Consider the following 27,486-nt stretch of genomic DNA (forward strand, 5'->3'; position numbering starts at 1 on the left):
TTACTATTTACTTCTTCTAGAAGTTATATGGAGCGCTTGTGGTAATCCATTTGTCCGTTCACCTGCTTTTCTAGAAATGCCTGTTTTTTTGGAGGAGCACGATTCAAAGAAAATTGTGGTGTGGTGGCTGTACGAGATGGTGAACAACGCGGTGGGGACGGCGGTGCAGACACTAAAGCATCCGTCTCACTCGGATTATTTATGATGGAGTTGAGCACATTTGCGACGACTTCCTCGGTGTCCTTACTGCTTGTGGCCGTACTAGTGTCGTCGCTTGTTGGGGGGGTACTATTATTAATCCCAAATTTTCGGACTCCACTCATACCGTCCACCACCTTCTGCATATCCAGCAACTCTATGACACCTTCTTCTAGCGCCGTGAACAAACATAACTTTGCTGGTTCTCCGCCTGTGCCGCAGTTTGGCATTAAGATGGGTCTTGTAATCTGCCCAAACCTAAAAAGAAATAATTAATTTCCATTTATGGGCAAACTATCAATTGCATACCTTTTTCCAACCGACCACTTCCCGCATTGATGGACCGGCTGCATTTAGTTCTTCTGTCAATGGAGACCATAAATTATTGGTGGCTTGTTTGGCTTCCGGACCTTTGATGTAACCCTTAGCCAACTGCGGATGCTCCTTCATAAATTTTAGCATGATCTCAAACTGTCTTTGGTGTTTACATTTTTTGTTGGATTTTCCCTATTAAAAAACATTTTTATAAATATTAATCTACTGATATATATAAATTTAACAAATACTTACATTTTTATGCGTTTGGTGTCAACAATTTAATATTTTAATTTTTTCCGTTAACATAATATCAAACGAGTAGAAATGTTTACTTTCGAGCGACTTTGACATCTAAATTCGAAGTACATCCGATAATCGGATGTGGCAACTCGAAAGTAGCAAATGTATTCGCGAATTCGAGTTAGTTGGTAGGAAAAATCCGTTTTCGTAATATTTAACTTTCGAATCGAGTTACATAGTAACCCCCCTGCTCTTAAATTAGAGTGGTTTTGACTTTCATTTTCGAGTCAGCTGTTGAAAAAATTATTTCTTCAGAAGTGTTATTAAAAATGCCGTCTGGATTTTTATTATCGGTTTTGGTGTTAAAGAAACGCAGCAGTTTTATGTTTTCCCCAGCGATATGAGAAATTGTTAATAGTTTTATTGCAACATATTTATTTACTTACATTTTACAAACTTTGTTTCCCGCATCATTGGCTGTAAATATTTTGTTTTTTTATACCATATGATGGGGGTATATTAACTTTGTCATTCCGTTTGTAACACATCGAAATATTGCTCTAAGACCCCATAAAGTATATATATTCTGGGTCGTGGTGAAATTCTGAGTCGATCTAAGCATGTCCGTCCGTCCGTCCGTCCGTCCGTCTGTTGAAATCACGCTAACTTCCGAACGAAACAAGCTATCGACTTGAAACTTGGCACAAGTAGTTGTTATCGATGTAGGTCGGATGGTATTGAAAATGGGCCATATCGGTCCACTTTTACGTATAGCCCCCATATAAAGGGACCCTCAGATTTGGCTTGTGGAGCCTATAACAGAAGCATATTTCATCCAATCCGGCTGAAATTTGGTACATGGTGTTGGTATATGGTCTCTAACAACCATGCAAAAATTGGTTCACATCGGTCCATAATTATATATAGCCCCCAAATAAACCGATCCCCAGATTTGGCTTACGGAGCCTAAAAGAGAAGCAAATGTCATCCGATCCGGCTGAAATATGGTACATGATGTTGGTATATTGTCTCTTACAATCATGCAAAAATTGGTCCACATCGGTCCATAATTATATATAGCCCCCATATAAACCGATCCCCAGATTTGGCTTGCGAATCCTCATAGAGAAGCAAATTGCATCCGATCCGTCTGAAATTTGGTACATGGTGTTGGTATATGGTCTCTAACAACCGTGCAAAAATTGGTCCACATCGGTCCATAATTATATATAGCGCCCATATAAACCGATCCCCAGATTTGGGTTGCGAAATCTTCAAGAGAAGAAAATTTCATCCAATCCGGTTGTAATTTGGAATATGGTGTTAATATATGATCTTTAACAAGCGTGCCAGAATTGGTCCATATCGGTCCATAATTATATATAGCCCCCATATAAAACGTTCTCCAGATTTGACCTCCGGAGCCTCTTGGAGGAGCATAATTCATCCGATCCGGTTCAAATTAGGAACGTGGTGTTAGTATATGGTCACTAACAACCATACCAAAATTGGTCCAATCACACAAAAATTGATCCATATCGGTTCATAATCATGGTTGCCACTAGAGCCAAAAATAGTCTACCAAAATTTTATTTCTATAGAAAATTTTGTTCAAATTTTATTCGGTTCATAATCATGGTTGCCACTCGAGCCAAAAATAATCTACCAAGATTTTATTTCTATAGAAAATTTTGTCAAAAGTTTTTTTCTATACAAAATTTTGTTAAAATTTTATTTCTGTAGACATTTTTTTTCTAAGAAAATTTTGTCAACATTTTTATTTCTATAGAAAATTTTGTGAAAATTTTATTTCTATAGAAAATTTTGTTAAAATTTTATTTCTGTAGAAAATTTTGTCAAAATTTTATGTCTACTTTGTCAAACTGAATTATATACGTATTGTATCGATCTTTTTTGATTTAATATATACCACGTATGGACTTACATACAATTTAGAAGATGGTGTTAGGAGGTTTTAAGATACCTTGCCATCGGCAAGCGTTACCACAACTTAAGTAATTCGATTGCGGATGGCAGTGTTTAGAAGAAGTTTCTACGCAATCCATGATGGAGGGTACATAAGCTTCGGCCTGGCCGAACTTACGGCCGTATATACTTGTTTTTGTCATATGTTTTTATCATTCGGGGTTACCAAATTATATTTTTCTGGTTGCAATGGTTTTTACATACAGTCAGCAGTGCACACGAAACACTAAGGCAACTCTAAAAAGAGACCTATTTGTTTTTAACAATTTCTTGTATGTAATGTTATCTGACAACATATTTAATGTAAGAAATAGCCAGAAAACATATTCTACTTTATAAATACACGCTTTTATTGTCATTCTAATTGGTTTAGATTACTCTAAAATAAAATATCTAAATATGTTTGCTCTAAAATATTTAGAAAATTTTTTCTCTAATTCGAATTGAAGAACACCTTTACAATCGGAATATTCTCTAAATGAGCTAAATCGAAATGAAGAACATGGGCGTATATTTTCCTAAAATGGGAGAAGTTGGTTTAAATTCTGTTCATTAGTCTCTCCAATGAGTAAATTTCATTGTACCAATCTGGAACGACGTACAGCACTAAAGACATTTTCACAATTTTTTAATCCAATTTTTTCCTTTAACATATGAAATTTAAAAAACTGATTATTTGTAATAAGCTCTCTTCAAAATGATAAAAAGTGTTAACTTGTTTGTAACATGTTGCAATTGGAAAACTATTTTAGTTGAAAATTATTTTTAAATAAACCTACATTTTCCTTCATGGTGAGTTCACTTTTCTTGAATGTACTATTGCGTTTTTGACCCTCGAAGAATACCGATCAAAAATAAAAACACTGTTAAATACACTACACTAAATTTTAATAACATATATATTATTACTTTAAATAAATTACAAATTTCAGCTTAATTTATTTTTAAAACTATATTACTATTACCATTGGTAAATGTCTTGCTTAGATTTTCTTCAACATTTCCACTTTTTCAAAATTACGACCACTTAACTCATCCATTAATTTGCGAGCCGTTTTAAACTCCTCATAGGCCACACGATAATCCTCTTCAGCTGGTAACCAAAATTTCGTTTTCAGTGAGGCGGTAAAATTTTCTCTCAGTGTACCTTTACGATGAAATAGAGTCCATAACATATACAAAGGAATGCAAATAATGGATATAGCACAACTACACCAACCCAAAGCAACGGCCCAGTTAGGATAAACTTGATCATTATAACGAACGGGACGATTAAAAATAATACTGGTGAAGAATATAAACTGCAACGATAACGACCAAAAAGAAAAATATTCATAAAATTATTTTTATAAATTTACTTCAATATTCCTTACCACCAATATCAGGGGTGTAACATATTTCCAGCAAAACTTCCATATCGTTTCAGGTTTCTTGCCAATCATAAAGTATATATCATTGACAAAATTTTCAACTCCATATATCCAAGCAACCATAATCACTTCAATTATACAGATCAGTATTACCGATATGGAAGCGGAATACCAGTCCAATAATTGAACGATATACATGCCACCCTAAAATTTGATTCAAATAATTCTAAATTGGGTGTGCTTTTAATGTTCGATTTCTCAAATCCCCATTAGGTTCTAATAGACCGATATCACCAGATATCCATCGATATTAATTGACAAATGTTATGCATTTTATTGACAATAATATTTACACTAAATTAAAAGAAATTTTTTGCGTAACCAAATTTTAACTAAACCAAGTAAGAAAATTTTGAAGTCGGCGGGGCGACTATAATATATCCTGCATCACTTTATGGATCTACTCTTCCATACCATCTCAAAAGTTTCAATATACTTAAATCTGACCAGATTTAAACTTCTCTAAAAAAATATGGAAAATATTAATTCTAAAGCAAATTTTAGGCAACTTCGTTAAAATGAATTTATGATTTATCAATCGATAGATATGTATTAGAGGCATAGAAACATTTGAGTAATTTTTACAAGTTTTCGAATAACCAATGGCGATTTTACAAGCAAAATATGGGCATTTTGGCGCCTTTTGTCTCCAAATCAGATAAACATATCTATGGGGGCTTTGTCTAAATCTCATCCGATTTTAACCAAATTTGGCATACATTCCCAAAAAGGATTGGAGCACTATTTCAGCAGGATTGCAAGGGAGAGAGACAGTACCAACTGCTTACAAAACAACCGAATCATCGAAGGCGCGTTCAATAATGTCCATCCGAGCTCGATATTAAATGGACTGACAACTCTGAATGTTGATCCATGTATACTTAGGCTGTTAGACGAACTTCTAATGAAGAGACGTATTTCAGCCACACTAGGACAAGCAAACATACAAAGGTATGTGAACAGAGGCACTCCCAAGGAGGAGTTCTATCACCTCTTCTTTGGAATGTTGCTATAAACAACCTTCTGGTTTCCCTAGAAAAAGAAGGGATAAAAGTGGTGGCATACGCAGATGATGTGGCTCTAGCAGTCAGGGGAAAATTCCCATCCACAATCAGAGATGTTATACAGAGAGCCCTCCGGATGACTGAGAAATGGGCGAAAGAGAATGGTCTTGGGGTAAATCCTGCAAAGACAGAACTAGTCTTGTACTGCAAAGATCGCAAAACTTCCACGGTTAGACCCATATCCTTAGGGGGTATTGAAATTCCCTTTGGTGAGTGTGCAAAATACCTTTGCGTTATTTTGGACAGGAAGCTGAACTTTAAGCTTAATATTGAAGAAAGGGCGAGAAAAGCAACGGTAGCTTTGTACTCATGCAAAAAGGCAATAGGAAAAAAGTGGGGACCAAAACCAAAAATTGTGCATTGGCTATACACGGCAGTGATTAGACCTATATGTTAATGCTATATGGTGTTGTAGTCTGGTGGCCGGCACTTCACCAGCCGACAAGTTTAGACAAAGTTCAGCGTATGGCGTGCTTGTGTATCTCAGGCGCATTCAGCAAGACAGGAACAAATTACCTTAATGTCATACTGCATCTATATGCCTTTAGACATTTTGGCCAAACTGTCAGCTGCAACAACGGCTGCGCGGTTGCGCGAGCTATCGCTGTGGTCGGAAAAAAGTTACAGTCACAGTCCGGTCCTCAAAATAATACCAGATGTGCCTAACGTAGTGGATTAAACTTTGGCGAGTCCACTTTTCGACAAAAAGTTTGAGACTCTAATCCCCAACAGTGAGGCGTGGTACACACAGACGCCAGGGAATAAAGAATATATAGATTTCTACACTGATGGCTCCAAATTGGATGGACAATTGGGTTTCGGAGTATATTCTAATGATCTGGAACTTCGAATAGCGAAAAGATTACCTAATCACTGTAGTGTTTTTCAGGCTGAAATATTAGCAATAAGACAGGTGGCGAATTGACTGAGAAGTAATGTTCCAAAAAATGTGGGCATTAATATATACTCAGACAGTCAACCTGCAATAAAATACTTGGACTCTGTGTTCCTCAACTCGAAAACGGCCATCGACTGCCGCAAATCTCTCAATGAGATGGCTGAGCAGTACAATATTCACCTAATATGGGTGCCTGGCCATAGGAACATACCGGGGAACTGCGAAGCGGATGAGTTGGCAAGGCTAGGAACTACCTTACATATTCCAGGGGAACTAGAATCTGTTGGTATGCCCCCGGCTACCTGCAAGCTCATGCTGCGTGAGAAGGCTGTTATGATGGAAAATGTTCGATGGGAGAATTGCAAGGGCTGTAACGACACCAAGCAAATATGGCCCCATTTAAACTTAAACCGCAAACTAGATATGCTAGTGTTCTCGAGACGTCAGATATGAGTGTAAATCGGGCGAATGATATATGTTAATGGAAGCTATAACTCAATCTGATTGGCTATATCGACTCAGGGCCGACCCTGAGCACTCTGGGTGTTGCAAACAAATAATCTAACTTACCCTGTTCAACAGTGTGGCGTAGGGTATAATTGCGTCTTTTATTACTCAAAAATTCAAATCGTGGGATCGACCTATATAAGACCAATATCAAAATATGGACCGAAATTTTATATAAAATATTTGGCACATCATCCTGTGAGCCAAAAACGAACAGTCTTTTGTGTACTCAAAAAGCCAAATTCTATTCTCAAGGAGTCAAATCGTGAAAACGGGCTATATGAAGGCTATACCAAATACCTCTCAATTTCTAATTTCAGACAAATCGGATAAAATCTGCGGCCTACATGCTCAAGAAATCAAGCCGGGGATCGTAGCCATATTAAAACCTGGACCGATATAGCTCATCTTTGAAGTTGACCTGCACCGAAAAAAATATTTACGTGATATTAAAAATTATGCAACCTAAATTTTAGGATGCGCAATTTACAAAATATTAAGGACAAATTTCTTTAAAATAGTGACATTTTACTTAAAACAAAGTTTATAATCTTTTACTTCAAAAATTTTTTTCATTAAATGTAAGACACAAATTTTGTAAATTTGCGTCCCTCCGTTAATATCGGATATTTATATGACCACCTGCAATATAAGTATTAGTAATTTTTTGTACTTTGATATAACGATTTCTTAAGCTTTAACATGATAGAACCAATGAAGGAGCTGTTATTAATTTTCGACTTAGGACGTTTTTGATTTCAAATTTAAACTATTTCGGTGATATCAACTCTATATGGGGTTTGAGAAAACGACCCCAATAATCTTACATTTGTCGCTAACATTATGGAAACCAGGAACATTAGAAAACATGATATAAATGTCACAGCATATTTATAAGGTCTCACTTTAGGTATTTCATCCAGTACCGATGAAATGATTGATTCGATTTGAACAAACTGCAAAGAAAAAATAAATATATATATATTCGATCTTTATAATCTAGACAACGTGCAGAATTAATAATAATCTTTTTACTCGATGAAATGAAATAGAGTCTTAAGATACTGAAAAAATTGACTAATAATATCTAAAAATTCACAATTTGCGGAACGAACGTGAGGACACTGTCAAATAGCATTATGAAGTGATACTTTGATGATTTTACAGAGACATTATATGTATATCTCATTTCGCTTTACATAATTTCTACTTTCGATATTACATGCATGAGGAAATCTAGAAAACTTACCACACTATCCAACCCCAGTAAAAATAACATGCAAAAAAACAAACCAGCCCATAGGTGTGAAAATGGCAACATAGCAATTGCTTGAGGATATGTAACAAATGCTAGTCCTGGCCCTGAGGTGGCAACGTCAGCAACTGGTATTCCACTTTGATCTAAAAATTTAAAATTAGTCCATCCAAATAGTAAATAGTAAAAATTCAACATTTATAAGAAAAACAAGTATATACGGCCGTAAGTTCGACCAGGCCGAAGCTTATGTACCCTCCACCATGGATTGCGTAGAAACTTCTACTGAAGACTGTCATTCACAATCGAATTACTTGGGTTGCGGTAACACTTGCCGATGGCAAGGTATCTTAAAACTTCCTAACACCGTAATATATACCACATAGTCTATACGTGGTATATATTAAACTAAAAAGGCCGATTAAATACGTATATAACTAAGTTTAAAGTTTCTATAGAAATACAATTTTGACAAAATAAAATTTTGACAACATTTGCTATAAAAGTAAAATTTGGAAACAATTTTCAATAGAAATAAAATTTGGAAAAAAATTTCTATAGAAATAAAATTTTGACAAAATTTTCGATAGAAATAAAATTTTGACAAAATTTTCTTTAGAAATAAAATTTTGACAAAATTTTCTATAGAAATAAAATTTTGACAATGTTTTCTATAAAAATAAAATTTTGGTGGATTATTTTTGGCTCGAGTGGCAACCATGAATATGAACCGATATGGACCAATTTTTGTGTGATTGTGGGTATGGACCAATTTTGCATGTATATTAGCGGCTTTATACTAACACCACGTTGCAAATTTCAACCGGATCGGATGAATTTTGCTCCTCCAAGAGGCTCCGAAGATCAAATCTGGGGAACGGTTTATATGGGGGCTATATATAATTATGGACCGATATATACCAATTATTGCGTGTTTGTTAGAGACCACATTCTAACACCATGTTCCAAATTTCAACCGGATCGGATGAATTTTGCTCCTCCAAGAGGCTCCGCAAGCCAAATCGGGGGATCGGTTTATATGGGGGCTATATATAATTATGGACCAATGTGGACCAATTTTTGCATGGTCATTAGAGAACATACACCAATACCATGTACCAAATTTCAGCCGGATCGGATGAAATTTGCTTCTCTTAAAGGCTCCGCAAGCCAAATCGGGGGATCGGTTTATATGGGGGCTATATATAATTATGGACCGATGTGGACCAATTTTTGCATGGTTGATACAGACCATATACTAACACCATGTACAAAATTTCAGCCGGATCGGATTAAATTTGTTTCTCTTAGAGCAATCACAAGCCAATTTTGGGGGTCCGTTTGTATGGGGGCTATACGTAAAAGTGGACCGATATGGACCAATTTTCGCATGGTTGTTAGAGACCATATACTAACATCATGTATTAAATTTAAACCGGATTGGACGAAATTTGCTTCTCCTAGAGGGTCTGCAAGCCAAATTTGGGGGTCCGTTTATATGGGGGCTATACGTAAAAGTGGACCGATATGGCCCATTTGCAATACCATCTGGCCTACATCAATAACAACTACTTGTGCCAAGTTTCAAGTCGATAGCTTGTTTCGTTCGGAAGTTAGTGTGATTTCAACAGACGGACGGACGGACGGACGGACATGCTCAGATCGACTCAGAATTTCAACACGACCCAGAATATATATACTTAATGGGGTCTTGGAGCAATATTTCGATGTGTTACAAACGGAATGACAAAGTTAATATACCCCCATCCTATGGTGGAGGGTATAATAAAACAGGAGTATACGGCCAAAAGTTCATCCAGCCCGACAATTATGTACCCTCTACTCCACAATCGAATTAGGCGACCGGTTATATCCCCCAACGGATATATCTCTCAAAATGATTTTTAGGCTTTATGGAAGAGTTTTCCTTTTCCAGTCACCTTCGAAAGTCGACTCTGCAGAATTTTATTTCTATAGAAAATTTTATTTGTATAGAAAATTTTGTCAAAATTTTATTTCTATAGAAAATTTTGTCAAAATTTTATTTCAATAGAAAATTTTGTCAAAATTTTATTTCAATAGAAAATTTTGTCAAAATTTTATTTCTATGAAAACTTTTGTCAAATTTTCTATAGAACATTTTGTCAAAATTTTATTTCTATAGAAAATTTTGTCAAAAAATTTTTTATGGAAAATTTTATCAAAATGTTATTTGTATAGAAAATTTTGTCAAAATTTTATTTCTTTACGAAATTGTATTTCTATAGAAAATTTTGTCAAAATTTTATTTTTTTAGAAAATTTTCTCCAACTGTTATTTCTATAGAAAATTTTCGCAAAATTTTATTTCTATAAAAAATTTTCTCAAATTTTTATTTCTATAGAAAATTTTGTCAAAATTTTATTTCCGCATAAATTTTTTTCCAAATATTATTTCTATAAAAAATTTGCTCAAAATTTTATTTCAATAGAAAATGTTGACAAAAATTTGTTAAAATTTTCTATTTAGTAAAAACTTTATTTCTATAGAAAATTTCAAAATATTATTTGTATAGAAAATTTCGTAAAAATAATATTTATATAGAAAATTTTGTCAAAATTTTATTTTTATAGAATATTTGGTCAAATTTTTTTCTATCGAAAATTTTGTCAAAATTTTATTTCTATAGAAAACTTTGTCAAAATTTTATTTCTATATATTGTTAAAATTTTATTTCTATAGAAAATTTTGTCAAAATGTTATTTCTATAGCAAATGTTATCAAAATGTTATTTCTATAGCAAATGTTGTCAAAATCTTATTTCTATAGAAAATTTTGTAAAAATTTTATTTCTATAGAAAATTTTGTCAAAATTTTATTTCTATAGAAAATTTTGTTAACATTTTATTTCTATAGAAAATTTTCTCAAAATTTTATTTCTATACAAAATTTTCTCAAACTTTTATTTCTGTAGAAAATATTGTCAAAATTTTATTTCTATAGAAAATTTTCTCCAAATGTTATTTCTATAGAAAAATTTCTCAACATTTTATTTCTATACAAAATTTTTTCAAAATGTTATTTCTATAGAAAATTTGCTCAAAATTTTATTTAAATAGAAAATGTTGACAAAAATTTGCCAAAATTTTCTATTTAGTCAAAACTTTATTTCTATAGAAAATTTCGTCAAAATATTATTTCTATAGAAAATTTCATTTCTATAGAATCTTTTGTCAAATTTTTTGTTGTCAAAATTTTCTTTTTACTACCAAAATGGTATCAACAAATTGGAAGGTCGTTATAATCGTTGTATCGCTCTTGAAGGGAACTATGTTGAATAATAAAAACGAATTTTGACAAAAAATGTGTTTTTTTTTGTTAGACCGGGGACTTATCAGCCAAACTGTTATAGAAAAATTTCTTAAACTTTTCTATAGAAATTTTTCTCACAATTTTATTTCTCTACAAAATTTTCTCAAATTTTTATTTCTATATAACATTTTCACAAAAATTTTATTTCTCTAGAAAATTTACTCAAAATTTTATTTCGATAGAAAATGTTGACAAATTTTTCTCAAATTTGTATTTCTATTGAAAATGGTCTCGAAAGTTTATTTCTATAAAAAAAATCTCAAAATTTTATTTCTATACACAATTTTCTCAAAATTTTATTTCTATAGAAAATTTTGTCAAAATTTTGTTTCTATAGAAAGAAATTTTGTCAAGCATTATTTTCCTATAGAAAATTTCGACAAATTTTTGTCAAAATTTTCTATTTAGTCGAAACCTTATTTCTACAGAAAATTTTTTCAAAATTTTATTTCTATAGAAATTTTTTTCAAAATTTTATTTCTATAGAAAATTTTTTCAAAATTTTATTTCTATAGAAAATTTTTTCAAAATTTTATTTCTATAGAAACTTTTTTCAAAATTTTATTTCTATAGATCTATCGATAAAAACTACCTATACAAAGTTTCAAGCTGATACATTGATTTTTTTTTTGGCAACTAGGGCGATTTCAAAAGATGGGCGAACAGACATTGTTGCATCGACTCATAATTTCACAAAAACTAATAATATATTTACTTTTATGGGGTCTGAGAACAATTTCAATTACAAACTATTCTTTTTAGGGTACTATTTCAAGTAGTAAAGTGCAATTATTAATACATACTTACGTGATAGAAATCCCAATACAGAAAATACCACAAATCCAGCAAAAATACTTGTCGAGCAATTGATAATGGGTATTAGAATTGCATCACCTTTGGCATTGTTGCGAAAATGATTAAAACTTGCCATATTAACAATACCACCCCAACCAGGACCAAGTGAAAAGAATATCTGTATAGCAGCATCTGCCCATACTTTAAGATCCATCAATCGAGACCATTCTGGCTTGATGTAAAACAAAATACCCTTCATGGCCCCCGGTAAGGTAACACCACGTATGAATAAAATCAATAGAATTATAAAAGGGAATGTTGCTGTAAAATAAACCACTTTTCCGACCTGAAATAAAAATTGAGAAATTTATTATTTTTAATATTGTATTCAAAGTTAGAAGCAGATACTTCTTAAATATTACCGTTTTAATACCCTTTATAATGCAGATATATACCATAAGCCATGACAAGACAAGTGCTCCAAAAAGTGACCACTGCACTGTACCGAGTTCGTGTATGCCATTGGAAATTTTTAAGATTTCTAAACTTAAAAATGAAATAAAAAAATTGGTAATTAGGAATATGGCTAAATTTATGGAAGCTTGACCCTAGACTTGTCCACTAATGGAACTTTTACACATAGTGTAATATGACTCTTAATTATACATGTGTACTTACTGGAAAAATTCATCAGCTGGTGTTTTAAATTCTCCTCTTGTTGTAAAATTAAATTTAGCCATCTATAAAATAAATAAGTTTTGATTACAATTTATTTTTCAAATGTACATATTTTTTTTTATAAAAATTACATCTGTTACTTCGATACAGTGATTTGTATTCCAAGAATTCTCACATGATTCCCAAGGCAATTTGGTCGTGAATATATGCTTCAGGAACATTAATGGATACGATATAATGATTGAGTAATAGGTGGTACATATGACATTTACAATTACTATGGCAAAACCAGCTCCTATTAATGTTAGAGATAAATTTATTACAGATAAGAAAGAAAATTTAAAATAATATTTTACCTTTAAATAATGGAGTCATACGAAAAATACCTATACATCCAAGACTGGAAAATTGACCCATTATAATTTCCATAAAAAATAATGGAATGCCGCATAGGAATAACATTAGAAGATATGGTATCAAGAAGGCACCTGCAAATTGAACGAAAATATAATAAATTGATTTATATATACATAAATATGATTGATTCTGCAGTACGGGTTTTTTACTTTTTTAAATATCAATTCGAGTTATCTGCGTTTTGTCGGACCTATGGGCCTATTTTTTAAGAAACCAACTTAAGTATCTTTTTGTTTTTGGAATACGGGGAGAAGATGAATGAACTGGATATAAGAGCTAGCACACATAGGGAAGTGAACTTAGAGATCGCCAAGCCCATACACGCAGAGAAGAAACATCATATTCGAAGAGCAAAATAATATGATAGCAGCTATTTTTGCGGCGACCATGTAACATTTTAACCTGCAACCATGTTGGCTCAGTGAACATGGTTCTAAGAAAAATACAATTGTCCTCATCTAAAATGTTATTATATTGATAAAAAGAATTTTGTTTCCATTAAAAGACAATGGTCACGATCTAAAATGTTATGTTATTCGTCAAAAATGTTTTTCTTCTAGTTAAAAGAACAGGGTCACAACCTAAAATGTTTTGATTTTTATGAAAAACTTTTTTCGTCATCGAAAAAAGGACGCCACTTGAGAAAAGTAAACACAAAATCAACTTTATTATACCCTCCACCATAGGATGGGGGTATATCAACTTTGTCATTCCGTTTGTACCACATCGAAATATTGCTCTAAGACCCCACAAAGTATATATATTCTGGGTCGTGGTGAAATTCTGAGTCGATCTGAGCATGTCCGTCCGTCCGTCTATTGAAATCACGCTAACTTCCGAACGAAACAAGCTATCGACTTGAAACTTGGCACAAGTAGTTGTTATTGATGTAGGTCGGATGGTAGTGCAAATGGGCCATATCGGTCCACTTTTACGTATAGCCCCCATATAAACGGACCCCCAAATTTGGCTTGCGATTGCTCTAGGAGAAGCAAATTTCATCCGATCCGTCTGAAATTTGGTACATGGTGTTAGTATATGGTCTCTAACAACCGTGCATAAATTGGTTCATATCGGTCCATAATTACATATAGCCCCCATATAAGCCGATCCCCCGATTTGGCTTGCGGAGCATCTAAGAGAAGCAAATTTCATCCGATCCGGCTGAAATTTGGTACATGGTGTTGGTAGATATTCTCTAATGACCTTGCAAAAATTGGTCCACATCGGCCCATAATTATATATAGCCCCCATATAAACCGATCCCCAGATTTGACCTCCAGAGCCTCTTAGAGGAGCAAATTTCATCCGATCCGGTTGAAATTTGGTACATGGTGTTAGTATATGGTCTCTAACAACCATGTAAGAATTGGTCCATATCGGTCCATAATTATATATAGCCCCCATATAAATCGATCCCCAGATTTGTTCTCCGGAGCCTCTTGGAGGAGTAAATTCATCCGATCCGGTTGTAATGTGGAACATGGTGTTAGAATGTGGTCTCTAACAAACACGCAAGAATTGGTCCATATCGGTTCATAATTATATATAGTCCCCATATAAACCGATCCCCAGATTTGATCTCCGGAGCCTCTTGGAGGAGCAAAATTCATCCGATTCGGTTGAAATTTGCAACGTGGTGTTAGTATAAGGCCGCTAATAACCATGCCAATATTGGTCCATATCGGTCTATAATTATATATAGCCGATCCCCAAAAATTGGTCCATATCGGTTCATAATCATGGTTGCCACTCGAGCCAAAAATAATCTACCAAAATTGTATTTTTATAGAAAACATTGTCAAAATGTTATTTCTATAAAACAATTTGTCAAAATTTTATTTCTATAGAAAATTTTTCCAAATTTTATTTCTATAGAAAATTTTGTCAAAATTTTATTTCTATAGAAATTTTTTTTCAAATTTTATTTCTATAGAAAATTTTGTCAAAATTTCTATAGAACATTTTTTCCAAATTTTATTTCTATAGAAATTTTTTTCCAAATTTTATTTCTATAGAAAATTTTGTCAAAATTTTATTTCTATAGAAAATTTTGTCAACATTTTATTTCTATAGAAAATTTTGTCAAAATTTTATTTCTATAGAAAATTTTGTCAAAATTTTATTTCTATAGAAAATTTTGTCAAAATTTTATTTCTATAGAAAATTTTGTCAAAATTTTATTTCTATAGAAAATTTTGTCAAAATTTTATTTCTATAGAAAATTTTGTCAAAATTTTATTTCTATAGAAAATTTTGTCAAAATTTTATTTCTATAGAAAATTTTGTCAAAATTTTATTTCTATTGAAAATGTTGTCAAAATTTTATTTCTATAGAAAAAATTTTCCAAATTTTATTTCCAAAGAAATTTTTTTTCCAAATTTTATTTCTGTAGAAAATTTTTTCCAAATTTTACTTCTATAGAAAATGTTGTCAAAATTTTATTTCTATAGAAGCTTTAAACTTAATTATATACGTATTTAATCGGCCTTTTTAGTTTAATATATACCACGTATGGACTATGTGGTGTATATTACGGTGTTAGGAAGTTTTAAGATACCTTGCCATCGGCAAGTGTTACCGCGACCCAAGTAATTCGATTGTGGATGACAATCTTCAGTAGAAGTTTCTACGCAATCCATGGTGGAGGGTACATAAGCTTCGACGGATGCGGCAACCATGTCCAAACATGTTTTTTCTGTGCGTGTGGAGGCAACACGTGCCGATTTGGTTGAATGGGCACCGGAGACACATAAATCGGTCGAAAGATATACATGTATGGGTGATATATTTAAATCTGAATTGATTTTGACCAACTTGAAATGCATATCTAGAATGGTAATTGTCTGTACAAAATTCAATCAAGTAAATCAGAGTGAAATGTTGACCTACGGTGGTCATATGACTCTAACTTGGGCGAAAGATATATGTGGGAGCTGTATCTAAATCTGAACCAATTTCAACCAAGTTTAATTGTACTCCTTGCGTAAATTTTAAAGCAAATCAGAGTTAAACTTCTGGGGCCTTATATATCTAAATCTGAACCGATTTCTTACAAAATCAACAGATGTTTTGACAAAATTTTCTATAGAAATAAAATTTTGACAAAATTTTCTATAGAAATAAAATTTTGAGCAAAAATTTCTATAGAAACCAAATTTTGACAAAATTTTCTATAGAAATAAAATTTTGACAAAATTTTCTATAGAAATAAAATTTTTACAAAATTTTCTATAGAAATAAAATTTTGACAAAATAAAATTTTTGAGAAATAAAATTTTGACAAAATTTTCTATAGAAATAAAATTTTGACAAAATTTTCTATAGAAATAAAATTTTGCAAAATTTTCTATAAAAATAAAATTTTGAGAAAATTTCCTATAGAAATAAAATTTTTGCAAAAATTTTCTATATAAATAAAATTTTGACAAAACTTTCTATAGAAATACATTGTTTGTAAAATTTTCTATAGAAATAAACTTTTTGCAAAATTTTTTATAAAAATAAAATTTTCTATAGAAATAAAATTTTGTTAAAATTTTCTATAGAAATAAATTTTTTTCAAAATTTCCTATAGAAATAAAATTTTGAGAAAATTTCCTATAGAAATAAAATTTTTGCAAAAATTTTCAATTTTTCTATAGAAAATATTACAAACAAAACAAAACAAATGGAAAAAGAAGAGGAGGCACGCTCAAAATAAACCCAGCCATGTGAATTCAAATCGATGATTTGACAGTGGCATAGGAAAAGAGATATGTTTGTTTCGAATTTATTTCGGCATAAGCCGGCTATCAATGTAAAACCTTTTTTCGGAGGGTTCAAGTGTGGTTTTGTTGGGTTTAATAAACTGCCTGAATTTATTCTGATAATTGGTTGATAGTTTTGCTGCAAGTAGAGGATGCTGATGAGGAATGTGGTAATTCCGAAACGTGCGTCCATCCAACCATCTTGCAGTCTATAGGGCTTTGCCCAAATAAATTTGACAAACATTCTTTTCCTCTGTTGGTTAAGCTACTCTTGTAGTTTAGTCAATGTATGGTTTTAAGCTGAAATAAAAAACAACAACAAATAAAATTTTGATAAAATTTTCTATAGAAATAAAATTTTGACAAAATTTTCTATAGAAATAAAATTTTGGCAAAATTTTCTATAGAGATAAAATTTTGACAAAATTGTTTGCAGGAATGAAATTTTGACAGAAAAAAACTTTATGGTAAAATTTTCTTCAAAATTTGGTAGATTATTTTTGCTAAGGTGTAAATCAGACGAAAGACATATATGGGAGCTAAATCGAAATATGAACCGATTTCTTCCAAACTTACGCAAAATAAATACTTGTGTCAAACATGAAGTCGGTTGAAAATGAATCGAATACACACTGAAAAAATATTTACGTGATATTAAAGATTACGCAAACTAAATTTTAGGATGAACAATTTACAAAATATTTAGGACACATTTCTTTAGAATAATGAAATTTTAATTAAAATAAAGTTTTTAATCTTTGCTTCAAAAAAAAAATTTTTAAATTTAGGGCACAAATTTTGGAAGTTTGCGTCCCTCCGTTAAAGTTTTATGTCTTAAAACTAAGACAAGTTCTCCTAAATTAACTGAAGTATTGAATCTTTAGATATAAGATAAAAAGGCTTCAAATATAGGATAAGGATATATTTCGACGATTTAGCATCTTTGGTAAAAAGTTTTTTTTTTTTGAATCAGGAAAACATTAATTACTTTGAAGTATCCGTTATAAGTCGGTTTTTTTAAACTGGCATTTGTTGGTACGTCAATAGCTTTATTAATATACCGCAAAAAGCCAACGAAAATTGGACAAATGAGATCTGTATCCTAATTTAATTTTATTGGTCCTAGATTAAAAACCACATTGGTAAAAAAATGTTCTTATTTTAAAAAACTCGGAATCAATACAAAAAATCCTTAAAGTAAAGTCAAAATCTTTGGATCCAAGTAAATCTTTTTTAGAGTATACATATTTATCGCCCGATCTTGACAAACATAACCTAATGAGCTTCAATGAAAACTTTTGGCGAATTTCATTAATAAAATTTTAACATCTAATCTAATGTATTAGTGTTCGATAACTTTCTCTTTTCGTCTACCAATCTCCTCATTGTTTCTTTTTTATATAAATTTTAATATGATTATTTAATCTATAATTTATTCAGAATACTCATCGTATTGTTATATAGGTAAATGTCAATGAATTGTAGAATATAACGAACCAGTTTTACAAAATGTTCAAAAATCTACACCCGAAAAAAATGGAGTGAACTAAGTGATTTTAAGGATATAAAGAGAAAACAAGTATATACGGCCGTAAGCTCCAGTAGTACACTACCCGAGTTTAAATTTTGCATATTGACAATTTTGAAAATTTTTTCTATAGAAATACAATTTTGACAAAATTTTCTATAGAAATAAAATTTTTACAAAATGTTCTATAAAAATAAAATTTTGGCAAAATTTTATTTTTATAGAAGTAAAATTTTGAGAAAATTTTATATAGAACTAAAATTTTCACAAAATTTTCTATAGAAATCAAATGTTGACAAAATTTTCTGTAGAAATAAAATTTTTGCAAAATTTTCTATAGAAATTAAATTTTGACAAAATTTTCTATAGAAATAATATTTTGACAAAATTTTCTATAGAAATTAAATTTTGACAAAATTTTCTAGAAATACAATTTTGAGAAAACTTTGTATAGAAACAAAATGTTGACAAAATTTTCTAAAGAAAAATAACTTTTTGACAAAATTTTCTATAGAAATACAATTTTGACAACATTTTCTTAGAAATCAAATTTTGACAAAATTTTCTATAGAAATAAAATTTTGACAAAATTTTCTATAGAAATAAAATCTTGATAAAATTTTCTATAGAAATAAAATTTTGAAAAAATTTTCTATAGAAATAAAATTTTGACAAAATTTTCTATAGAAATAAAATTTTGACAAAATTTTCTATAGAAATAAAATTTTTACAAAATTTTTTATAGAAATAAAATTTTGACAAAATTTTTTATAGAAATAAAATTTTGACAAAATTTTCTATAGAAATACAATTTTGACAAAATTTTCCACAGAAATACAATCTTGACAAAATTTTCCACAGAAATAAAATTTTGATAAGATTTTATATAGAAATAAAATTTTGACAAACTTTTCTATAGAAATAGCATTTTGACTAAATTTTGTATAGAAATAAAATTTTGACAAAATTTTCTATAGAAATAAAATTTTGACAAAATTTTCTATTGTAATAAAATTTTGACAAAATTTTGTATAGAAATAGCATTTTGACAAAATTTTGTATAGAAATAAAATTTTTGACAAAATTTTCTATAGAAATAAAAATTTGAAAAAAATTTCTTAGAAATAACATTTTGACAAAATTTTCTATAGAAATAACATTTTGATAAAATTTTCTATAGAAATAACATTTTGACAAAATTTTCTTTAGAAATAAAATTTTGACAAAATTTTCTATAAAAATAAATTTTTGATAAAATTTTCTATCAAAATAAAATTTTGACAACATATTCTTAAAAATCAAATTTTGACAAAATTTTCTATAGAAATAAAATTTTGACAAAATTTTCTATAGAAATAAAATTTTGACAAAATTTTCTATAGAAATAAAATTTTGACAAAATTTTCTAAAGAAATAAAATTTTGACAAAATTTTCTATAGAAATAAAATTTTGACAAAATTTTCTATAGAAATAAAATTTTGACAAAATTTTCCACAGAAATAAAATTTTGATAATATTTTATATAGAAATAAAATTTTGACAAACTTTTCTATAGATATAGCATTTTGACAAAATTTTGTATAGAAATAAAATTTTCGACAAAATTTTCTATAGAAATAAAATTTTGACAAAATTTTCTATTGTAATAAAATTTTGACAAAATTTTCTATAGAAATAGCATTTTGACAAAATTTTCTATAGAAATAAAATTTTTGACAAAATTTTCTTTAGAAATAAAATTTTGACAAAATTTTCTATAAAAATAAATTTTTGATAAAATTTTCTATAGAAATAAAATTTTGACAAAATTTTCTATAGAAATAAAATTTTTAATAGAAATAAAATTTTGACAAAATTTTCTATAGAAATAAAATTTTGATAGCATATTCTATAGAAATAAAATTTTGACAAAATTTTGAGAAATAACATCTCGACAAAATTTTCTATAGAAATAAAATTTTTACAATTTTTTTATAGAAATAAAATGTTGACAAAATTTTCTATAGAAATAAAATTTTGACAAAATTTTCTATAGAAATAAAATTTTGACAAAATTTTCTATAGAAATAAAATTTTGACAAAATTTTCTATTGAAATAAAGTTTTGACAAAATTTTCTATAGAAACAAAATTTTGACAAAATTTTCTAAAGAAAAAAAAAACTTTTTGACAAAATTTTCTATAGAAATACAATTTTGACAACATTTTCTATATAAATCAAATTTTGACAACATTTTCTGTAGAAAAAAAAATTTTGACAAAATTTTCTATATAAATCAAATTTTGACAACATTTTCTGTAGAAAAAAAATTTTGACAAAATTTTCTATATAAATCAAATTTTGACAAAAATTTGATTATATTTTGTATAGAAATAAAATTTTGACAAAATTTTCTATAGAAACAAAATTTTGACAAAATTTTCTGTAGAAATAAAATTTTGACAACATTTTCTATAGAAATAAAATTTTGACAAAATTTTTTACAGAAATAAAATTTTGACAAAATTTTCCATAGAAATAAAATTTTGACAAGATTTTCTATAGAAATAAAATGTTGACAAAATTTTTTATAGAAATAAGATTTGTACAAAATTTTCTATAAAAATAAAATTTTGACAAAATTTTCTATAGAAACAAAATTTCCTGCAGAACTGAATTTTTAACAAAATTTCCTATAGAACTGAAATTTTGACAAAATTTCCTATTGAAATGAAATAATTTGGCTTTTGTTTTGGTAAAGTTTTTGAAAAATTTTCTCCAAGTTTTGGTAGATTATTTTTGGCTCGTGTGGCACCCGTGTTCTTAACACCAAAAGTAGTTGATATCAAAAAATATTAAAAAAAATCACTTCCTTCGAGCCGGATTTGAACCAGCGACCTATGGATATCAATTGATGTTTTAAGATGTGTGTATAGCAGAAGCGAGGACCAAGTAACAATTGGAAGAGCTAACGCCACAGCCAATCGCCTCGAACCATCACATTCCAGTTATAACAACCCAAGAAACGTTTATGCTACAGTCCACCACTCTACCAACTGAGCTATCGAAGGCAATGCACATTTGCAAATTTAACTTCCCAATAAATGCATGTAGTAGCAATGGACTGTATGTGCAACAGTAAACGTCTGCAACATGCAACTGTGTGAATGTTGGTATATGAACAACATTTCTAAATATAGATATATTATGGAGCATGCGCACTTTATATTTAAATTGCAAATTCAATATAAGGACCATCAGTGCTTTACTCCATATAAATGTGTCTACCAAATTGCAGTGCGGTGAGTTTTTGAAAAGCTTTAGATTATTTGTAAGCTTAAAATTATAAGCACGACAAGCAGTTCTAATGGAAATAGCAACGACATGTAAACTGTCGATAATGACGTCTCACGGAATATTCGTCTTCACATATAGCCATAAATGTCTTATAGGCAGCAAACATATCGCTAGACAAGCATATTAGGATTTTGGAATAAGAAACACATCGAAATGAGATAAGATTGCACAATGTCTAGAATATTTTAATGCTTAAGAGACTAATATTGGTTACTGGGTCATACACTCAAAAAAATAATAGAGAAAAGTTTACTTTGTACTTTGTTTGTTATGGTAGCGGTGTCAAAAATACAGTAAGTACGGATTTTCTAAATCCAAGAAGAAAATTCTTAATTTAATCCCGAAAATATTAAGTACATATTTCTTAATTTTAGAAGTTTTCAATCATGTTAGTGCTTTCTTCAAGTACGGGAAGTGCTTGATTCAAGCCTAGTGAAGCTCTATTTAATACTAATCTGTATTTAATTCCCATAAAATAAAATTAGGTTCATATATTTTTAAAATATTTTTTATTATTCTTTTTTATATCGATATATACACTTGTAATGAAAAGAAAAAGACGTAAAATAAGAAATTCCAGTGACGCTCTGTTCAAGCACTCCTTTAAAGCTGAGGGAACGGAATTGTCAATTTAATGACTTCTGATGTTTCGTTCGATTGAACTTTTGGAGGAGCCGCGTCGACTTTTTCACAATTTTAATTTTTATTTCCATACCTTAAATGTATAACAATTGATTATGAGAAGTTGTAAAAGAAGAAGTATTATTCCCAATTGTTATACCAACGACAAATATTTTCTTGTTATTTATGTAGACGCTACTTTTGCTTATAGATGTATGTACTATCAATTTAAATTGGATGAAATATATATATTTATTTATTTTAAAATAATAAACTTTATTTTTACTTACCTTTTAAATATTTGTATGCTGCATTCACTTCTTTATATTCATACTTTTTCGTTCTCCTCACTTTTATGTGAGGAGGCACTTAGATTCACAATAATACTAAAAAAAATTGACAAACAAAATGTTGGTTGTTAAACATATGTGCTCATAAATGAATTGCACAAATAAACACATTCTGTACTTAATATGAGTATAACTTAGCATTTGCATGCTTAACATTTTAAGTACGAATTCAGGCTAAGAATAAGAATTTGAAACTTGATTTTAGAAATCCACTTTTCTTTGGGTATACACGTTTTTTATACCCTCCACCCTAGGATGGTGGTATAATAATTTTGTCATTCCATTAAATTCTGGGTCGTTGTGAAACTCTGAGTGGATCTAGTAATGTACCTCCGTCAACTTTTGAACGAAACAAGCTATCGAATTTAAGGTCAGACGGTATAGCAAATATATTGTAGGTATAATCGCCATATAAACCGACTACCCGATTTGACTTCCAGAGCCTCTCGGAAATGCAATTTTCATCCGATCCGGTTGAAATGTGGTACGCGATGTGAGCATCTCAGCAAAAAATACTTCAGCAGTAAGAGTTTAGTTGCGCGTTTTGGTATACAATAAAGTAGACAGTGCATCCACACTGCATGAATCGGTGGCAATAACGTAAACGAGTAATCAAACAAGTTTATGATCATTCGTTTACGTTATTGTAACCAATGCATGCAGTATAGATGCATGAAAAGTAGTGCTGTTTTCCTTCATACCAACAATACTATAAAATAGGAAACTCAAGATTATATATAATTTCTGAACAATATTTCTATTAAAATAAGCAATTATATCAGCGCTATGTAGAAGCTGCTCTAAATCGGGACATCTTCCACAAAAATCAGCGCTGATTCGGTTGTTTTGTAAGACGTTGGTACTGCCTCTCTCCCGTACAATCCTGCTGAAATAGTGCTCCATTTTTTACTGGGGTATGTCCCCTAAAATCATTTAATATTTTGTCCATATAAACCGATCACTAGATTTGATTTCCGGAGCCTCTTGAAAGAGCGAATTACATCCGATCCTGTTGAAATTTTCAGTATATGTTCTGTAAGAACCATACAAAATTTGGTCCATATAGGGCCATAATTATATACAGCCCCCATGTGAAGCGATCGCCAGACTTGATTTCCGAAAGCTCTTGAAGAGCAAATTTCATTTTAGATCGTTTCAAAATTATTTATAGACTCCTCATATAATCGGCATGACCAGCTAAACCAGGGTTTTCCAAAAACCATAAAACTCGCACATTTTAGAATGGAAATCGAAGTTTATTGTCATAATAGTCATCGTTTAAAAATAATTTAGTTATATATTAAAAGATAAAGCACCCAAATAGATCAATCCACTGATTAAACTTCCCAGCAAAACTATTGGAAGTTCTTCCTATAGTAAATCATTACTTTTAAAATGCATCCAAAATACTAGATGTACTTAAGTTTCACTTCACATGAAGTTCTTTTGAAGTGCGCAGATTTATCAATAAATTTAAATTTTCTGAATTTCACTGTATATAACAGGTTGGCTGATAAGTCCCCGGTCTAACAAAGACAAACACATTTTTTTGTCAAAATTCGTTTTTATTATTCAACATAGTTCCCTTCAAGAGCGATACAACGATTATAACGACCTTCAAATTTTTTGATACCATTTTGGTAGTACTCCTTCGGTTTTACCTCAAAATAGGCCTCAGTTTCGGCGATCACCTACCTCTTCATTGCAGCCAAATTTTTTCCCCTGCGAGCATTCTTTTGAAGTCTGAGAACAAGAAAAATCGCTGGGGCCAGATCTGGAGAATACGATGGGTGGGGAAGCAATTCGAAGCCCAATTCATGAATTTTTGCCATCGTTCTCAATGACTTGTGGCACGGTGCGTTGTCTTGGTGGAACAACACTTTTTTCTTCTTCATATGGGGCCGTTTTGCCGCGATTTTGACCTTCAAACGCTCCAATAACGCCATATAATAGTCACTGTTGATGGTTTTTCCCTTCTTAAGATAATCGATAAAAATTATTCCATGCGCATCCCAAAAAACAGAGGCCATTACTTTGCTAGCGGACTTTTGAGTCTTCCCACGCTTCGGAGACGGTTCACCGGTCGCTGTCCACTCAGCCTGTCCATTGAAGTCAATAGTGTAGCAATGGAGCCATGTTTCATCCGTTGTCACATATCGACGGAAAAATTCGGATGTATTACGAGTTAACAGCTGCAAACACCGCTCAGAATCATCAACACGTTGTTGTTTTTGGTCAAATGTGAGCTCGCGCGGCACCCATTTTGCACAGAGCTTCCGCATATCCAAATATTGATGAATGATATGACCAATACGTTCCTTTGATATCTTTAAGGCCTTTGCTATCTCGATCAACTTCATTTTACGGTCATTCAAAAGAATTTTGTGGATTTTTTTGATGTTTTCGCCAGTAACCACCTCTTTCGGGCGTCCACTGCGTTCACCGTCCTCCGTGCTCATTTCATCACGCTTGAATTCCATTATAGTCGATTTCTATGGGGCAGAGTCCGGAAACTGATTATCAAGCGAAGTTTTTGCTTCCACCGTATTTTTTTCCTTCAGAAAACAGTATTTTATCAAAACACGAAATTCCTGTACAGGTCATACCTGTACATAATCATAAGGTTACAATAAAATTAGCAACGAGAAAATATAATTTTATTCTGTTTTTGCAGATTTATTTTTGATTTCAGGCTTTAAGGACAAATAAAATAATGGAAATTTAAAAAAAATGGCAATGCTCAATGCCGGCCCAGTGTTGATCAAGCCATGTTGAGAGCAAAGTCTAGGTCGTAGTTTTAATCCAATAGACTCCAATTTTGGCACAAGTTTGTATTTTTGGTTAGAATACAAGGAGAACAACTGAAAGTGTCGTAACGTGTGCTAAATTTGAAATCGGTTCATATTTTGATATAGCTCTCATTGCACTCATATGACCACATTGGTCAAAGTTGTATTCTGATTTATGTACCAAATCTTTTTCCTATTTACCATGGTTTTAGTCTTTCCTTACTTGTTTTAAATGAAATAGCATTACATCTGAAGAACTATGCGAAATCAATACAGCGGTTGCTTCAAAAGATGACTTTTGCCATCACGCACAGAAAAAACATGTTTGGACATGGTTGCCGCATCCATTTAATGCTTATTTAGAGTATTTAATTGTCGCGAAAACCATGTATTTTGTCTTTGTAAAAATAATTTTCGAGCGGAGAAAAATATATGTTGGCAATAAGCATTTAAATGGTTCTCAAATGCCGCAAACATGTTCTATTATTTAAATGATAGAATTTGAGACCATTATATGGTCAGGAAAATCATGTACCTGACCATTCAATTTTTTTTTACTTTTTTGCAAAGAAAAAAGTATTTTTATAGTTTACGTATAGATATGTCTACAAGCATTACATGGCCATAAAGACCATGTACATTGTTTTCGTGACCATTTAATTTTTTAATTTTTTTGCAGCGACAAGAATTTTATAAAAACATTGAGCAGGTACACACGATTTTCATTTTGCGCGTCAGTCGTGTGTTGATTGTTTCTTGGAATGGACGGAGAATACGGAATTATTGTGTTTTGTGTTAATTTATTTATTCAGAAATGGCACGTGGTTTTATGTGAATACAAAAAAGGAAAGTGTAATTGACATATGGTATAATTTATTTTTATTTGCAGTTATATGATGTCTGTGTTTGTACATTTGATGGGCACGAAGTAAATATGGAATGATTTCTTATTGTTGAAATTGAACCAAACTAGAGTGTGTAAAAATATGTGAAGTTTGCTTGCACAACATTATAAATACAAATAAACAATGAATTAGTTTATAAATAAATAAAAACAAATAAATAAAGTTGATTTTGTGTTTTCTTTTCTCAAGTGGCGTCCTTTTTTCGACGACGAAAAAAGTTTTTTCATAACAATCAAAACATTTTAGGTTGTGACCATGTTCTTTTAACTAGAAGAAAAACATTTTTGACGAATAACATAACATTTTAGATCGTGACCATTGTCTTTTAATGGAAACAAAATTCTTTTTATCAATATAATAACATTTTAGATGAGGACAATTGTATTTTTCTTAGAACCATGTTCACTGAGCCAACATGGTTGCAGGTTAAAATATTACATGGTCGCCGCAAAAATAGCTGCTATCATATTATTTTGCTCTTCGAATATGATTGTGGCAATCATGTTTCTTCTCTGCGTGATATGACTACCCAAAAAAAACAAATAAAAATTGAAAGTTTTTCTAAAGCCAAAGTTATCACTTCCACAAATATCCTCAAGTAGGTTAAAAACAGAGTAAGAATTAATAAAATGGTATAGGCTATTTAAATTTGTCGAAAAAAATCCATATTCATTCTGGAAAGATTGCAAAATTTTGAAAATATTTGAGGTCAAACGTTTCAGACAAATATTAAACATAAAAAATTATTTATTTTACAAAATATTAAATTTTTTTTTTTTTTAATTCACATCCAAAACACTGAATTCGGATTACACCCTATGAAATTATGCAAATTCAGTGTAACGGCTGTTTAAATTATGGACATCCGTACTATGACAAGCCCTTCCACTACCGATGTCCATCTAGAAGGACATTCGAAAACGACACCAAACTCTATTTCCCCACTTAGTTTCGATTTATTTCTTGATGTTGTTTTAAAGTAAAGACTTTAATCTAAATAACCCAGCAAAAAAATTTGGGAGTTATTCTAAAGGCACAACTTTAAAAAAACTTCCAAAAATGCTCTCCC

The 27,486-nt window shown here is 30.7% G+C and overlaps 1 protein-coding gene across 1 annotated transcript in view; it reads right to left on the bottom strand.

The window, feature by feature from the left end:
- Positions 1–3,613: 3,613 nt before the first annotated feature.
- Ntl (Neurotransmitter transporter-like) overlaps positions 3,614–27,486 on the bottom strand; it is a 28,070-nt gene continuing 4,197 nt past the window's right edge. The window contains exons 2-10 of the mRNA XM_075296641.1: positions 13,077–13,208; positions 12,852–13,015; positions 12,721–12,782; positions 12,465–12,588; positions 12,055–12,388; positions 7,891–8,042; positions 7,469–7,597; positions 4,116–4,316; positions 3,614–4,043 (exon numbers count right to left, since the gene is read on the bottom strand). Coding sequence (XP_075152756.1) covers positions 3,726–4,043; positions 4,116–4,316; positions 7,469–7,597; positions 7,891–8,042; positions 12,055–12,388; positions 12,465–12,588; positions 12,721–12,782; positions 12,852–13,015; positions 13,077–13,208 — 1,616 coding nt within the window. The 3' untranslated portion in view covers positions 3,614–3,725. The remainder of the gene's footprint in view (positions 4,044–4,115; positions 4,317–7,468; positions 7,598–7,890; positions 8,043–12,054; positions 12,389–12,464; positions 12,589–12,720; positions 12,783–12,851; positions 13,016–13,076; positions 13,209–27,486) is intronic.

This window comes from Haematobia irritans, chromosome 2 (genome assembly GCF_050003625.1).
Source record: "Haematobia irritans isolate KBUSLIRL chromosome 2, ASM5000362v1, whole genome shotgun sequence".
NCBI classification, from domain to species: Eukaryota; Metazoa; Arthropoda; class Insecta; order Diptera; family Muscidae; genus Haematobia; species Haematobia irritans.